This window comes from Gopherus flavomarginatus, chromosome 2 (genome assembly GCF_025201925.1).
Source record: "Gopherus flavomarginatus isolate rGopFla2 chromosome 2, rGopFla2.mat.asm, whole genome shotgun sequence".
NCBI lineage: Eukaryota > Metazoa > Chordata > Testudines > Testudinidae > Gopherus > Gopherus flavomarginatus.
In genome coordinates, this window is record NC_066618.1 from 120330129 (window position 1) to 120347603 (window position 17475).

The 17475-nt window shown below is 40.7% G+C and overlaps 2 protein-coding genes across 7 annotated transcripts in view; both read left to right on the forward strand.

The window, feature by feature from the left end:
- Positions 1 to 17475, forward strand: part of LOC127043896 (dynein axonemal heavy chain 5-like) — a 644537-nt gene that overhangs the window by 171533 nt on the left and 455529 nt on the right. The gene's annotated exons all lie outside the window — the stretch shown is intronic.
- The window catches only part of LOC127043926 (uncharacterized), a 57026-nt gene that overhangs the window by 2336 nt on the left and 37215 nt on the right, over positions 1 to 17475 (forward strand). For 2 of the 6 annotated variants that reach the window (XM_050938210.1, XM_050938213.1), the window contains one exon: positions 1822 to 1890. In XM_050938210.1, the coding sequence (XP_050794167.1) occupies positions 1822 to 1890 (69 nt within the window). Of the gene's footprint in view, positions 1 to 1821; positions 1891 to 7159; positions 7245 to 8741; positions 9875 to 17069; positions 17134 to 17475 lie in introns of those variants that run through there. The other 4 variants (XM_050938211.1, XM_050938209.1, XM_050938214.1 and 1 more) reach the window with 4 other exon arrangements.

Here is a 17475-nt window from a genome sequence, read left to right on the forward strand (position 1 = left end):
AAATTAGATATGTGACAACAGGAGTAATTAAACATTGGTCCCCTCTCCCACCCATGTTGAAAAAACAGTGTGTTAAGCACTTCTAGTTAGGTCCCATATTAAATTTATTAGTTTGTGTGTGTGATCTTAATAACCTGTCCTGCTGTGTACCATGAACCTGTACCTTCAGGTGCTGAACTAAAGTAGTTTGTGATCAATGTTAGCACAATTCATTTCCTCCCAGTTAGAAAATAGATCTAGGATGGCTTCTCCACTTTCTGGATTAAGTCATATACTTTATAACATGGGATCCTTTTTCTTACTTGTACCCAAGTTGCTTCAGGAGAAATTGTTCCATGTGTTTCAAGGATAAGTATGACTCTAATTCAAGAGGTCCACAGTTGGCTTGACTGCAAAATTTCCTCAGCAGTGTTCCTGTGAACACTTGAATCCCACAGAGTGCCTATTGTTGTCATATGTCCTTCAAACCTTTCAGTTTAATCAGATAAGAAGCCAACCTAGAAAGGCTCAAAGGCTTCAGCCTCAAGTGACCCAGAATAGAATCCTGGTTGTGTATTATTTGTATAGAATTAGTGTCCATGCCTACAAGCACTTCCCCTGCAGCTCCCATTGGGGATGGAGAGCTGTGGCCAATGGGAGCTGTGGGGGTGGTGCTTGCAGAGAGGGGCAGCACGCGGAGCCACGTTTCCCCGGCTCTCCCCAGGGGCCGCAGTAGCACGCTGGCCCCTTCCGGGAGCAGTGTGGGGCTGGGGTAGGCAGGGAGTCTGTCTTAGCCTTGCTGTGCCATCGACCGGGAGTGGCCCAAGGTAGATGCCGCTGGGTGGGAAGTCGCACCCCAGCTCTGAGCCCCGTCTCAGAACCAGCATCACAAACCCTCTCCTGCACCCTGAACCCCAGCCCTGAGCCCCCTCCCAGAGCCAGCACCCCACACCTCCTCCTGCACCCCAACACTTTGCTCCAGCCCAGAACCCCCTCCTGCACCAAAACTCCTTCCCAGAGCTTGCACCCCTCACTCCTTCCTGCACTCCAACCCCTTGTCCCAGGCCCTGCTCAGAGCCCCCTCCCACATTGCAGACCCCTTGGCCCCAGCCCAGAGCTCACACCCCACCCTAGCTCGGTGAGGATGGGGAAGAGTCGGGCGGCTCTAGGCATTTTACCACCCCAAGCACGGCAGGCAGGCTGCCTTCGGCGGGTCTTCTGGTCCCACGGCTTTGGTGGACCTCCCGCAGGCCCGCTGAAGCCGTGGGACCAGCGGACCCTCCTCAGGCAAGCTGCCGAAGTATGTGACGTTTTTACACATCTTGTACCGCTTTGATGGAGTTCCTTCAGTGAGGCATCACCTCTGACAAAATGAGGCAAAATATCTGCATCAGGAAGAAGAGATCCAGCATATGATATGCATCCAGCTCTATTATTTCTAGAAGTAATAAACCAAGGCCTCAGCTGCCCCCTTTTTCTGCTTGTTTGAGCTAGTGTCAGTAGAGGATTTCTGCTGTCCCTTAAAACAGTAGGAAATATTAATAGGTTTGATGTCTTCCTTCAGTCATTGTTTTGTGTTAACAGTCAACAATTTTTGTGCTGACCTTACACTGATGATACTCTGAGATCTTATGATAATTATTGGGTTGATGTTACAGTCCTCCTTGTCTCCAACTCCTTCTCCATCCCCTTTGCATCATGTGATCATCTATTTCAGCACAGACCACCCACCAATACTCTGCAGAACAGTGCATAGCTGCAGACCTATTTGCTGTGCTTGCACAACAGTATTTTTATACTAAAGTTGGCTGTAGCGTAACTGACTGTAATTCATTTCTGTAGGTTTGTAAAGTTCCATGTATGAGTTCTATAAGCCTTCAGTCACACTTCCGTGGAGCAAAACATAAAAAGGTAATGTAATGCGATTTTAATGTCTCATGTATAAACTTCACACTTCTAAATTTTCTGTAAACTTATTGTAAGTAATTGTCTTTTAAAAAAAAAGTTTTGAATGTGTAATTTGCAATTCAATTACTTTATTTCACCATTTTTTCTGAAAATGAAATCCCTAGAAAATTGTCCAGTGCTGGTATTTTGAGCTTTTTGAAACATTGTTAAAATTGTTAAATGTATACGGTACTCCTTTATTTTTTTTAAATACAGCTGTACTTACAATTTAACTTTTAGGTGAAATTAATATGCACGTATTATAAACTGTGTGTATTTAAGGTTGCCTGACCTGCAAAGTCTTTTCTCTCTGCAATTTAAAAGGAAAATGTGGCTCAATTTCCCTGGTTCCATACAACTGACCTTAAATTTGGAGAAAACCTCCAGTGTGATTATAAATTAGAAATAACTTTCTCTAGTTAGAAAGGAATATTATTTGCATTTTTATGTGAGGGTTTAAATATAATAACTAAAGTAAAACCAATAGTAAAGTTGCTGTTATAATTTGATACAAGTAGGTAACTTCTTACTAGAAAATACTGTAAATCAGAAAGATTTCAAAATTATTAGGCAGGTTCTTCGGTTCTTATACTCTTTTGGTTAACTGAACATTAATCTTTTTTCGGTTAGTCTAAGATTATTATTAAGTTCAGTAATAGAACTTCAATGGTTAGTGTTTTCTTCTGTTATTTCTCTCTGGTGTCATCAGACTGCATCCTTGGTTGGCAACAAGAGCTGCCTCAATGAGGGATGCCATCTTAATGGCACTTTTAGTGACCTTCTTTCCCTCGTGTATTACTAGAAATCAAACATGGTATCTTGTAACTCACCTGGTATCTAGCTGCCTCAGAAGTGTGAGGCTTCAAGTTTGTTCTTAAAGTTGGGTTTTTTCTCACAGGCCAGGCAAAAAAACCTTTCATTTTAAAAAGACTTTAATATCCAGTCGGGAGACTTTCTTTACGTCGTTTCTCAAAGAATGGACTTTTTATTTATTTCTTACAGCTTCACAAATCAGTAGTCTAACTTAAGTGTTGTCCCTCACCGCCTTTACTTTTAATTCTATTCAGTTAGTTGCTCATTAGTATTTTATTTCATTTCCTTTTTTTAGTAATGTAATGACAACATTTTTGAAAACAAAAAGAATTGAGATTACACTACAGGCAATCTCTTAAATTTGCTGATACGGCATTACCACCATTCTCACATTTTAAAAAATTCACTATGAAAGAATAACACTGAGGAAAAAGAGTAAAATTCTGAAATATTGAATTAGGCTTTCAACTTCCTAGCAGTTACTAATCTTTTAGAAATGTCCCATTGCCTGAGTAATACTTAAAATGCAATTTAAAACTGAGCAGTAATGAAGGGACAGGTCCTTGCTAGAGTAACTGGTTTTGGAGGTTAAGGTGTTACTCACAGAATCTAGGGCACCCCACCTTTACCGTATTGGGGGCTAAAGGCATAACCCTGTAATTTAGTCACCCCATCCTTTTCTGTCCTGGGCTCGGGACGTAAGGCACTCATTCTTACCTGCACCTTCTGCTGGTTTGCGGAACCGTTTCCCAGTGAAGCAGCATTACAGAGTCATATCCTTAACCTATATTTGTTAACAGTTGATCAACAGAGTACAGATGATAAGCATACAGTTCTCACCACTCAGAGGGACAAACTTTTCCTGGTGACCAGTCAGGATCAAGTTGTCTGGGGCTCCAGCTTCTGTATGGTATGATCATCAGGGTGTGATGGTTTTGTCAGCTCTGATCTTGGGCTGTGTTCTGGATTAGGTTCTAAAGAACTTCCTTTATATAGTTAAAACTTGGGTCCTACTTAGCTGTATCTTAGCCAGTCATTTTAAACTAAAATATTACAAAACAATGCAAGCCCATTATGAAACAATTCTTTAACCAATCCTAGCCTATTTCCCCCCTCCGTACAAGAGTCAGTTTAAATGTTGTGAAACCAGTTTACGCAGCAGACAGAAACAATTAAAAACCAGACAGGATCATACAGATAAACAATATCAAAACAAGAGAGAAATATGGATTTCACAGTCACAACTACTGATAAGTGGTTTCTTGCTAGACAGAACGTTATCAAAGATTTCTTTAAACATCTTAATATCTATTTCTTTATCTGGTGATAGTGGTTACAATTAGGACAGGAACACCGTCTTAGCTGCCCAATATTATGCTGTTCTGATACAGTAGATGGAACTGAGGCTCTGACTCTCTGCAACTTAGCTCATAGCTGCTGTTTTTACTTTGGTTGCTGCTTTTACTGCAGAAAAAGACCTCAGACCTCACCAAAGTCAGAAATTCAGTCCTCAGTACTTTTTAGGCCACTGTTGTGTGAATATGCACATGCTTAACTTCAAGCATGTGAGTAAAGCTAAGCAAATGTGTGTTTGCAGGATTGGGGCTTTAGGGTTCTATTTTAGCTATTCTAAATACAAGCCTTGTTTGACCTACCTTCTAGTATGTGTATCATAATGGATGGTGGAGAAGTGGTGTCAGTTGCTCTGTTATATCCTAGTGCACTCCTTTTGCGCTACCTGAAAAAAACGTTTAGTTGTGGGGTGATATTAAGTCCATTTCAGAATTCCAATGAAGAGAGAGTATCCAGCTGATGATGGGTCTGGGGCAGTGGTTCCCAAGTTGGGGTTCACAAAATGTTACGGGGGTTCCCAGGGGAAAAATTCCCTAATGGTGGACAGAGCTGTCAGCACGGGCTAGCAGCTGAGCAGATCAAAGCAAGCATATCTATCACACTGAGGAGATTTAAACTTCAAGACTCCTTATAAGAAATGGAAAGGGAAGTGGATATATTTTGCTGTTTTTAAAATTAAATAGGCTGCTAGAGTTGTTTTTAAAATTATTGTGAAGAACAAGTTTAAGCTTTATTGTAACGTGCATTGTTTGCCTGGACTGCTCAAGACCTGAATGCTTGTGTAGGAGAAACTCTTTGAGTTGGCTTCTTAAATACCGTCATGCTGTTCCTTGATGAAATATAGGAGCCTTGTCTTATAATAGGCTTATTGAAAGTGATACAAGCTACGAAAGTGAGATCTTGGAAGAGTGTTGCCTTTTCAGGATGGAATAAAAATACTGTAATAATAAATAACAATTAATAATAGTATGTTTCTGGCTTAATCTCTTGACCCCACTGTAACTCTCATTAATCTAATGCTTTACTCATGTATCATTTTTTTTCCTCATACCCTACTTGCTTCTAATGTGAGACCTCTTTCTTCCCTTTCTCCCTCACCAGAAATTTAGTTTGCTTGCTTGCTTTCTAACATCCAGTGTTTTCCTTTCTTACCTCCAAAACATGTCTTCCATTGAAAATCCTTTTCTCTTTCCCCTTGACAGACCTGTGATGGGCAACAATAGCAGATTCTGAGTGCTCTGCGAGAGATCACAATTTTCTCTTTTTACTCTTCCCTAGTGTTGGGGATAGTGAGCTAACTTGTGGAATTGGATTCTCTGTGATGAGACCAACAATATCCTAGGACTGGAAGGGACCTCAAGAGGTCATCTAGTCCAGTCCCCTGTACTCATGGCAGAATTAAATATTATCTAGACCATCCCTGTCAGTTGTTTGTCTAACCTGCTCTTTAAAATCTCCAACCTCCCTTGGCAATTTATTCCAGTGTTTAAATATCCTGACAGGAACTTATTCCTAATGTCCATCCTAAACCTCCCTTGCTGCAATTTAAAGTCATTGTTTCTTGTCCTATTCTCAGAGATTAACAAGAACAATTTATCCCCTCCTTGTAACAATTTTTTATGTACTTGAAAAAGTGTTATCGTGTACCCCCCTCAGTCTTCTCTTCTCTTTGAAAACTGTTTGTTTAGTCTTGAAATCTTCTTTCATAGATCACGTTTTCTAGACCTTTAATAATTTGTGTTGCTTTTCTCTGGACTTTCTCGTTTGTCCGCATCTTTCCTGAAATGTGCCCAGAACTGGACACAATACTTCAGTTGAGGCCTAATCAGCATGGAGTAGAGCAGAAGATTTACTTCTCGTGTCTTGCTTACAAGGCTCCTTTAATACATACCATAATGATGTTTGCTTTTTTTTGCAACTATGTTAAACTGTTGACTCATATTTAGTTTGTGATCCACTGCGACCTCCTGATCCCTTTCCACAGTACTCTTTCCTAGACAGTCATTTCCCATTTTGTATTGGTGCAGTTGATCCTTCCTAAGTGGAGTACTTGGAATTTGTCCCAATTGAATTTCATCCTGTGTACTTCTAGACAAACTGAAGAAATAGTCTGATCATTTTGAATTTTAATCTCGTTCTCTGAAGCACTTGCAAACCCTCTCAGCTTGGTATCATCCGCAAACTTCATAAGTGTACTCTTTATGTCATTGTCTAAGTCATTGATGAAGATATTGAACATCACTGATTCCTGCAGGGCCCCATTTGATGTGCCCTTCCAGCTTGACTGTGCATTACTGATAACGACTCTCTGAGAATGGTTTTCCAACCCATTATGCACCCACCTTATAGTGTTTCCATCTAGGTTGTATTTTCCCTAGTTTGTTTATGAGAAGGTCATACGAGTCAGTATCGGAAGCTTTACTTAAGTCAAGATATACTACATCTACCACTTTCCCCCCATCTGCAAGGCTTGTTACCTTATCAAAGAAAACTATTAGGTTAGTTTAACACAATTTGTTCTTGACAAATACATGCTGACTGTTACTTACCCTTTTACAGGGTGGATTTGATTTAAATCAATTTGATTTAAATCACTAGTCAGGAAGACTTGATTTAATCATGGGTTTTTTTAACATAGAAGTGCATTCTTGTTGGTTGTTATAACCTTAATACATATTCTTCACAGCTCAGAGATGTACATTTCATTTTTAGAAAGTACACACTATGCATTTTTGAACAATGATTTATTCTGAGAACATTTTCAGACTAGTTCTACAGCTATATCAGAAAATGAATGATTGGTTATTTCATTTACCAAAGGTAATTGAAGCAGTTATTTATGAAGTCATTAGGAGGTGAACTATATCCAATTCCACAGGTTAATCATTAATATTTGGAGGATTTTCTTGCCCTGCTGTATTAGGAGGAAAACATCACCAGACAGACATTTAAATTGTTTTATTTAAAACCACAGTGTTAAGTATTCTGGATTTTTTTTGTCAAAAACAACCATATAATATTTTAACAAAACAAGCATATGTTCCTCGCTTCTCACATTTATCTTTAGGCTTCTTCTCCTTGTCCAGATCTATTCCGTCCCCAACAATCTTCTGTTCATTGAACTTCTTGAAACTTTGCACTTTTGGAGAGAGGTAAGGGATTGACTGTGTGTATGTGAATTTGCAGAGGGACAATAGAGTTGAAGTCTGTTTCTCACCTCTATGTATTATTTATTTATTTTAAAACATTTTTGCTGTTAACAAGCATGTTACCTCTGGAGACACAAATCCGCAGTTTGAGAACTGCAAGACTAAGCATCGCTGATGGTATCTTCTAGATTGAACACTTGAGTCCCATTGGGTAGATAGAAAGATTAACCTAAATAATCTATACTGAAGCCTGTGGAACCCCATAAGATTGGGTCCCTAATCCATGAACTATTGAAACTCATTTACATACCTTTTTTCTTAAACATTACGTGAATATATTGTTTCATACTGCACCTCTACCCCGATATAACACAACCCGATATAACGTGGTAAAGCAGCGCTCTGGGGAGCGGGGCTGTGTGCTCCGGCGAATCAGTGCGTCAGCGTGTCTGGCTCCAACACGCTGCTCTGAGCGGCGTGTTAAGGTGCCGGGCCGGGGCCGAGGGGTTGGATAAGGGGAAGAGGGTCTCAGGGAGCAGTCAGGGAGTATGGGGGGTTGGATAGTTCGGAGGTTCTGGGGGTAGGGTGGTCAGGGGACACGGAGGGGGGTGTTGGACAGACCATGAGAGTCCTGGTGGTGATTAGGGACGGGAGGGGGGGGTCTCTGGAGGGGGCGGTCAGGGGACAAGGAGCAGGGGAGCTTAGATAGCGGGTGGGGTCTTGGGAGGGGTGGTTAGGGACAGGGGGGTCTCTGGTGGAGATAGTCAGGGGACAAGGAGCAGGGGGGATTGAGGGGGCTGGGGGTTTTGAGGGGTCAGTCAGGGGTCAGGAATAGGTGGGGGTCGGATTGGAGGCGGGGCCAGGCATGTTTGCTGGCTATTCTATGATAGATGTCATTCATTGTTAGATGTCCAACTGCTACTCAACTTTTTTGGTGAAAACAAAAAAATCATTTGGCACTTCTACCATTACCACATTTTCTGTTATTGTCCCCCCCACCCCACTGAATGACAGGCCTACCCTGTCCTTGATCATCTTCTTGCTTCTAGTGTGTTTGTAAAATATTTTCTTGTTACCCTTTGTTTCTAGCTAGTTTAATCTCGTTTTGTGTGTTGGCCTTTCTAATTTTGTCCCTACATACTTGTGGTGTTTTTCTTTTCATACTCTGTAATTTGACCTAGTTTCTACTTTTTGTAAGATTCTTTTTAGAGTTTCAAATCATTGAAGATCTTCTGGTTATGCCCATGTGGTCTCTTGTCATACTTTCTGTCTTCCCTACATAGTAGGATAGTTTGCTCTTGGGGCCCTTAATGTCTCTTTGAAAAACTGTCAACTCTCTTCTGATATAAACTATTCAGAATGGAGATTTGGAATAAAAGTGCTTTCTCTCTTAATTATAATGCCATTAGCATGCTGCAACAGTCTAGGATGGGTGTTATAGGAAAAGGAAGACAGCTGTTTTCAACAAAGTATCTGTCGTAACCTGTATAGGTGCAAGTTATTTTTCTTCTAATAAATCTTCCCATCCAAGGATAGAATTAATACAGAAACTTCTGATATATTATTTAGATCTAGTGTCTGTAATTGGTGTTTACCACTGCTCAAAAGGCCTGGCCAAGTCACAGGAGAATTCTTGCCCTGAGCTGATGACCAGTCATAGTCATTTTTATTTGTGAATGAACTAACTGAGGAAAAATTCTATGAAAGGTGCTTTGTGTAAAGTGTTTTTTCTTTTTTTAATATCCTGTCACAGTGGAACTGGAAGTGCTTCAATTCAGTTATTGGCTTTTGGCTTCTGAGAATCAGCATTCTAAGGCTGGACAGGGTTCCGTTTGCAAAACGGTTATTCAGCACTCAACTGACCTACTGAAAGTGAAGACCATGACACATAAAATACACAAAGGAAAACTGAAGAGTTACAATTTCTCCAAGAGACATCCTCAATGCTTGCCATCAGTTGTCAGTTCTAGATATCAGAAGAAGAGTACCATGTCTCTACTCCACTTCCTTTGGACCCTCCATGAAGCATCTGTTAAGGGGAAAAAATTAAGATGGCAGTTAAAAAAACAAACCAACCAACCTATAAGTAAGAAAGAAAAGGCTCCCAATCTAGATTCATGTCTTAAAGCTATAAATAGTGCATAAACAGTGGCTTTCATTGTAGCTTTTATGAATAGTAAATATTAATAGTACAATAAATTTTTTATATGCATGAGCCACTTATTCTTGATGGAGAGGACACACTTAAATGTGTCACCAAGATTTCTTGCCCAGTTGCAGAGGCAGAAGTCTAATCTTCAAGTGAGCAACACCGTGACAGGTATTTGGTGCAGTTGTTCATGCCTGATAGTAGCTAGGTTCTGGGTTAAAGTAATAAAACACTCCATCATATGGTAAGATGTCCTGTTAGCCATAGTTTGTTTCCACTATAGTTCCTGACTTAGCATTTTTACGTTAGCATTTTCTTGAAAGTTCAAATCTCAGCACCAAAATCTACTGGTAAAACATCCTGACTAGTGGAAGAAACATAGGGGAAGTGAACTGTGGAGCCAGTTTGGAATGAGACTTGTATTACTTCAAATATGGAGGACAGAGAACCTCTCTTGGACTTAGGCCTGGTCTACACCAAGAAGGTAGGTTGATACAGCTACATCATTCAGGAGTGTGAAAAATTCATACTGAATGATGATGTAAGCCGATATAATTCCCTGTGTAGACAGTCAATGGAGGATGTGGATTACTTAGGTCAACGGGAGAACTCTTTCAGTTGGCATAAGTAGTGTCTACACTGAAGTGCTACTTCACCTGTGCTGCTGTAGAGTTTCAAGTGTAAACAAGCCCTTAGTGATGAATGCTCATGACCAAGTGAGAAGGTGCAGGAAAACTTAGAACTGAGTGTGCTTAGGAAAACTGACCAGACGTCTCAAGTTTTTCCTTCTGGAAATAGAGAGGACCTGGAAATAATCCTTGTCAAACTCAGCAGTTTATTCTGCAGTAGAATTTCTAGCTTCATCTCTCAGTGAAAATGCAGACATTTTTTTTTTTCTGGATTGTATAGATTCCATAGATAGCTGAAGAAATATATTTTAATTATGGTTCATACCAAGTGATGCATTGGACCTTAACCAATCCTCTCCAAATGTAGAAAGTTCTTCAACCACTAACCCAGTGCACAAGATTGATGGAGTTCTGAAGAAAACCTTTGAATACTCTGCTGATGAAACGTCTGTATGTACTCTCTTTATAGGTGATTTACATCTTAATAGCTAACAACAGAAATGCAAAATTATTCTTTAAGGCTAGGGATAAAAGTCTGTATAGTCTAAGGAACTCATGTAAAGTGTAAACTAATGTTTTTTTCATGTGACATGGCCCTAGGTTACTATTCATGCTCCTGAAGGTTTGGCAAAGGAGTTATAGTCCACCAGATTATATAATTGAATCCATGGTTCAGATTTTCCATGGTTCAGATTTATCTGGAAAAGTATAAGGTGCTAGCCTTTTCTTAAACCTCCTTTAAAGATCCTAGATTATTTTGGTTACAGTTCTCTGAACTTTCTTGAATGTATTGATAGTGAAGCATTCTAAACTGAGTTCAGTATTCTAGGTGTGGTTGCATCAAAACTATGTAGAGGACAGTTGCTTCGCTGCTATGTGACACCTCTGCCTTTGTAGCATAAAATTTGTATCTAATTTGCTGTCCACCACTCAGCTTTTCTTCAGAATTGCTGCCAGATTTCTCTCCCATGGAATATCTGTTCCCAGTTCCATCCCACCCAACCCTGAACACTAATTTGCATTTTCTCCAAATTAATCTTTTTTTCTTCTTTTTTTCCTGGTCATTTCTACGTTCTAAGTAGCTGTTTCCTTTGTACTCCATTGGTAGTGAGACTTGCAGATTTTATTATGGTGGTGGTAACTGTTTCCAGTAATGAAGATGTAAAATATGACCATATCAACCTTAGGTTTCTATGGGTACTTCCTCACCCTCTCCTTCCCCACTCTGATCTTAGTACTCTTTTATTTATGTGAGTATCCATATCTATGCCAATTTTAATAAATTTTGAAAGTGGAGTGTTGATTCTGTACCAAGTCTCGTACTAAAATCCAAATATTTATATGTACCTTACCTTTCATCTACTAACTTTATAATTTTATTAAAAAATCAGAGGCATGCTGTTTATAACTCAGGTGTGTTTTGCTCAGGTTTTGGGTCCCTCCCCCCTCTTTTTTTTTTTTTAGGTTTGGAATTTGACTTTTGACAGGAGTTGGCATCCTTTCAGAAGTGGTGTGCCGAATCTTCATTTATTCACTCTAATTTAAGGTTTCGCACGTCAGTCATACATTTTAACATTTTTAGAAGGTCTCTTTCTATAAGCCTATAATATGTAACTAAACTATTGTTGTATGTAAAATAAATAAGGTTTCAAAATGTTTAAGAAGCTTCATTTAAAATTAAATTAAGATTCAGACTGGTGGCCAGGACCTGGACAGTGTGAGTGCCACTGAAAATCAGTTCGTGTGCCGCAGGTTGCCTACCCCCAACATATGAGATGGTACCACTTTACAAGCAGGGTCACTCTTCTTTCCTTTTTGACCTCATTCCAGTTCTGAAGAGATGGATGATCTCATCCAAAACTATCACTGCATTTGGCTGAAAAGCCAAGAATTGCATGGAGGCCAAACTACTTTTTTAGCCCCGTTAGTTGATTGCTCCAGGTTGGAGTTGAGGCACACTATTGTGACAACATCTGGAAGCTTGCATTACTGCTGCTCTTGCTACATTTAGTTTGAATTTCTTTACTTATTTTCCAGTCTCCAGGGCATCTTTCATGAGCACTGAATTCACCCATGTCTAAAAAGCACTGGGAGCTCTGCGATGGGTTTTTTATTTTATTTTATTTTAAATTGCAGAAGGAGAATTGCTATATTTATTAGCTTCATAGTTAATAATGTTTTGAAATCTACTTAAAGCTGGGAATAAATCTCTATTTTTTTTTCTCTTTAATGTGGGCTGCTTTTGTTACAATGGGGCTCTGTACTCCATTGTTTGGTCACCAGTCTGTTGCAGGTGGACCCAGTCACTGGATTCCACATGCTTTAAGCCAAATGTGTCCAGGTAGAGTCTAGTCATTGTTTCTAGCTCTGGAACAAGGGGGAATACTCCCAGTCTCAAACCTCTTGCCTGACACCCTTCTTTTGGGATATGCAGTGTCACTAACCAGTCACCCTATATTTCAAAACCAGTGTCAGACTTCCTGAACCTGTCAGTTGCTTTTACGTGCTTCACCTGAGCTCTGCCTAGACTGTGGGCAGTCTGGGCTTCTAGTTTAACCCTTTTGGGGACAGCATGGCAGGAAAGCAAGGAACCACAGGCTTCGCAAAGGAATTTCTTAACCATAGAAATTTTAAATCTGAACACTCAAGAGTTTTTTCAACAGAGGTCTTTGAAAAGAACCAAAAGTCATGAGACACACCCTCCCCATCTCTGATCTCACTTCTCCTGCAAGTCTGAGGCTTGTCAGCATTTCAGGCTGGCCATAGTTCTCCACCTAATCCATTCCTTCTGTGTGGTGACGGTTGGACCCCCTCCACAGTGCAGAAACATGTCCCTAAGTAGGGGTCTGTTGTGAACTATGTACCAACTGTGAGAAGTTCCAGCCTTCCCTCGAGTCTTCTCTCTTTCATGCTTATCTCCCTCCTGGCCCCTCTGTGTAGAAAAGCCATTGTTTTAGTGAGTGGGCCAACAGAGCAGTTTAGAGATGTATTTGGTGGCTCTGAATTGTAGTTTTGATGGCTTTTGATGTTAGTCTTTCAATGAGGTGTTAAACACCTTCTTGGGACCCAGGGGAGGGCAGTTGTTTGGATGCACTATCATTGGTTGTCTTTGAGATATCTGGGCTTGTCTTCATTCCTAGTACAACAAAGAGTTTATAAGTTGATGCATATCTTTCCTACCCTTTTTGTGTGAAATTTCAGTGTTGGTTTTTATGTCCTTTGAGTTTTGTTAGATTTCTCTTTAGTAAATTTTTGTTCATTAATTTTAACTTCAGAAAAAAGTTTTGTAAGTGGGAAGAAAGCTTAATATCATAAGATACAACTTGGAGAGACTGATGCAGTATATCAGCTTCTGTGGAAAAATGGTCTATGTTCATTGATATCTTAGCTGCCGGGAGGAGTAAATTGAGAAGCTGACAATTGTGCATCACCATTTGAAATTACACAACTTAAAATAAAATATTAGGTGAAAAGGGACCCTGGCAATGGGCTCACATGGAAGAGACAACTGGTCTTGACACCTTTCATGAAGGGATTTTTTTGTCTATTCATACCTTTATATATGTGCAGTGGATGACTTGCACCTAGCTGTGGGTAGGGTTCAGTCATACAGAAAATTTCACAATTCTGGCATAAGTGTTCTTTAAGAACTGAAATTTTGGAGTGTTCTGAAGGCCCACATTTTCACTCTGAGGCATGGGACATCAGTCTAACTTGGACATGCCTGCAAGTGCACAATGTCACAGCAGCTCATTAGGGCATATTTGCATGGGTATCGTTTTGAGAGGTCACATTGTTTTGGCTTCTTAGTTGCTTGCCAATGCTATCAAAGCTCCATTGGGCCTTTTCATTTTCTTAAGATCTGAAATTATCATATATCTTCTAGACATAAATTCTGCAGCAGTCTCCCCTTCTTCTCCTTCCCCATGCATCTCTTCCAGAATTGGGCAGCTATCATCAGAGAAGCAAGGTATTTGAGGTGAGGCTTACTTCTGTTACAGTGTATGGTTGATTGTGGTTAATGGAGAGAGAACTCTAATAGCTCATGACCAGGCCGGTTTTGCATATTCTCTGACTTAAAATATAGGAAAAAAAAAGACAAAGCAAAGAAGAGTCAAACTGACAGTGCAACATCAGGAGAAGAGGATGAATGTTCTTGTGACTGAAGCACAAGACTTGGGTTCTATTTTCACTTCTGCCACAATCTTCCTTTGTGACCCTGGGTCAGATCACTTAAGCTCTATGTATCTTTGTTTCGCCATCTGGAAAATGTGTATTTACAAATGCATATGGTGATTGTGTCGTTTACTAGGAGAAGATCCCTGAACACAGACAGAACTTTCTCAAGAGCTGGACCAAGATTGTGAAACTTGATGACAGGAGAGAATGACCACAGATTGGACTAAATACAAAACTCATTTCTTAGCCTTAGCTTTCCCACAATTATTTCATAGTTTAAAAAAAATACTTTTACGTGTGTATGCCATTCAGGCAGTTTATTTTTTCCTGTTGGAGGTGGAAGAGGGTTTTTTTGGCTTCTGTACTATCTGAATACTTCAGAAGTCAGTAGTAAAGCAAAAATTCTTTGATACATAGATTCATTGGTAATGGTTATACTAGAAATACATGTCAATAACTATCATCTCCTGATTAAGGGAACTGTTAGTGAATAATTTAGTCATTCATGGGAGTTTAACCTGATCAGTACATGTGTGTTTTTTGCAAATGATTGACAGGACTCTGTGGAAAATAGATGGAGTTGAATAGAAGGCCATTATGGTAGACTTGAACTGATCTAGGAACAGCTCTTAGTGTCTGAATCTCTCTCTCAAATTTGTCTGACTCTCAGTCTCACCGTCAAAGCTTTCAGACACAATCTATTATTCCAGTGCTGTCACTTCATGAAGACTCATATATTTGTCATTCTGACTCTTGAGTGGATTGTAAATGAGGGAGAAAGGATTTGGATTTAGAAGCCTGCTTCTGCAATTTATTAGTGTTGGGACTGGTGCAAAGAGAGGCAGCTGAGTGAATTTAGAGGCAACAATTCCTAGGGTTGCTTTAGGCTGGGTTGCCCAAAGTCCTAAATTTTGGATCACTGCAGCTCAGCATACTTATTTGGAACCCTTATGTACCTCGAGATAGACTTTGAAACTGTGGATAAGCAGAAGCAAAAACTCAGTTGTACTCCCCCCTTTCCAGTCACTTTGGACTTCAGTCTAGTTCTTAATACCTTCAGAGGCCCACTCTTTGAACTCTTAGTGATGAGAAACCTTCTAGTTACCTTCTCAATAGGTGTGTGTTTGTTTCCCCTTTGCTTGGTCAGATGGTTCATTCAGACTCTACCCCTTCCTGAAGGCTCAACTAAAAATAAGGTGGTTGTCATAACTCATTATTTTCATAAACTGATGTCTCACATCTATGTCTCAAGTGGTTCCCAGGGGTTGGCAAGTTACAGCATGCAATTTTGAGTGTCACACTGCTGCCTGCCGCAGTCCCGGCCCTTAGCCCCACTCAGCACCCCCCACCCACCTCTCTCCCCTGTGAAGACGGGAGGCAGAAGCTTGGTCCTGCGGCAGCCAAGCTTCTCCCCTCCACGACTTCTTCCCCCCAGTGTGCTGCTTTCCTGCCCCTCCTCCTCTCCTTCCCTGTGCCAATCAGCTGGTGGCCCTTGGGAGAGGGAGGGGGAAAAGTGGCAGCGTGCTTGCTGCTCCATAGGGGAGGCAGAGAAGAGGTAGGGACGGGGCCTTGGGGAAGGGGGTGGAACAGGACATATCACTTCCAGCCCCCTGCCCTGAGCCGCTCAGGGCAGGGGGCTGGGAGCCCCCCCACGAGCTGAGCACCCCAGCATTCTTCCCTGACCCCCCACTACACACACCCAGCCTTCTGCCCTGCACCCCGCACCCCTCTTCCCTGACCCCCCACTACACACACCCAGCCTTTTGCCCTGCACATCCCCAGCCCTCTGCCCTGACCCCTGAACCCCCCCCACACCCAGCCTTCTGCTCTACACCCCCACTGTCCTCTGCCCTGAACCCCGCCACACACCCCCAGCCCTCTGCCCTGACCCCTGAGACCCCACCCACACCCCCAAGGTCTGAGGTCCCAGCTGCCGGCCCCTTGCCAGCCAGCATCCCGACCGCAGGCCCCACTCAGCCTGCTGCCGGCCCAGGTGAAAAGAACCCCAGACTGGCAGTGAGCTGAGCAGGCTGGCGGCATAAGATCAGTATTTTAATTTAATTTTAAATGAAGCTTCTTAAACATTTTGAAAACCTTGTTTACTTTACATACAACAATAGTTTACTTATATAATATAAGCTTATAGAAAGAGACCTTCTAAAAAGGTTAAAATGTATTACTGTCACGCGAAATCTTAAATTAGAGTGAATAAATGAAGACTTGGCACGCCACTTCTGAAAGGTTGTCGATCCCTGCTAAAACCCATTGAGTGATGGAGTGCTTTAAGGAAGACTGGTGTCACATAGTCTCTTTAAAAGCATGGTTGCCTTTTGTTTCAAAAGAGAAATGCTTTTCCACCCTTTTTAGAGGTGTGTAAATCATTTGTGCTTTGCTGCAGTTTTCACATGGTAGACTCGGGAGACATTGCATTTGCTGGCCACCTTCTGTGGTCTGATAGTCTCTCACATTCCAGTGCTTACCCTGTGCCTGTTTCTGAACTAACCACTTCTCTTGCTGTTACTTATACTATTGGTATAAAGGGTGTTGAGAATAGTGTTTTGTTTTGTTTTTTTAACTTTTTTTACATATTAATGAACATCTTTTAAAAAAGTTCTTCATGCCAGTTTGGAAATTCCACCCTGTTTGTGAGGGTAGTCAGGAATTTTATATCACCCCTCCACCCCCCCTTAAATTTTTTTGTTAAATCCAGAACTAATGTTACAATAAATTCAGACTCTCCACTGCATGAAACTACTCCACTATTGTTTGGGAAGCTTACAACTTGGCATGTTCAGCTAAACTACACATTTATAAGTGGGTGAAGTTCTAACGATTCTAATTTTATTTTCTGGCTCTCTTCACTTTTTGGAGTCTTTCTTATCTTCTGTCTGGACTGGCATATTGTGGAACTTGAGGGAAAAAAACAGATTAGCAGGTAAATTGCACATTTTAGAAGCAGAGATGCATTTGAATATAAACTCCAACAAAGCGTTCAACAAAACATACTCCACCTCGCCTTTGTCCACATTATGTAATAGTCATATATTCTATTTTTATTAAAGAAGTTTAGTTAATCATGTTTTGAAGTTACTGTTAATATCATGTTTGATGCAATCAGTTCTTGGATTATTGAAACAAAATTAACTTTCTAGTATCTTGGTATGTACATATGTTTAAACATAGAAGTTTCCAAGTTCTAAAAAGCCTTAGTTTTTCATATGAATTGACAATTATAAATAAATTAGGAAATAGTTGGTTTCATGTGAAAAGTACCTTT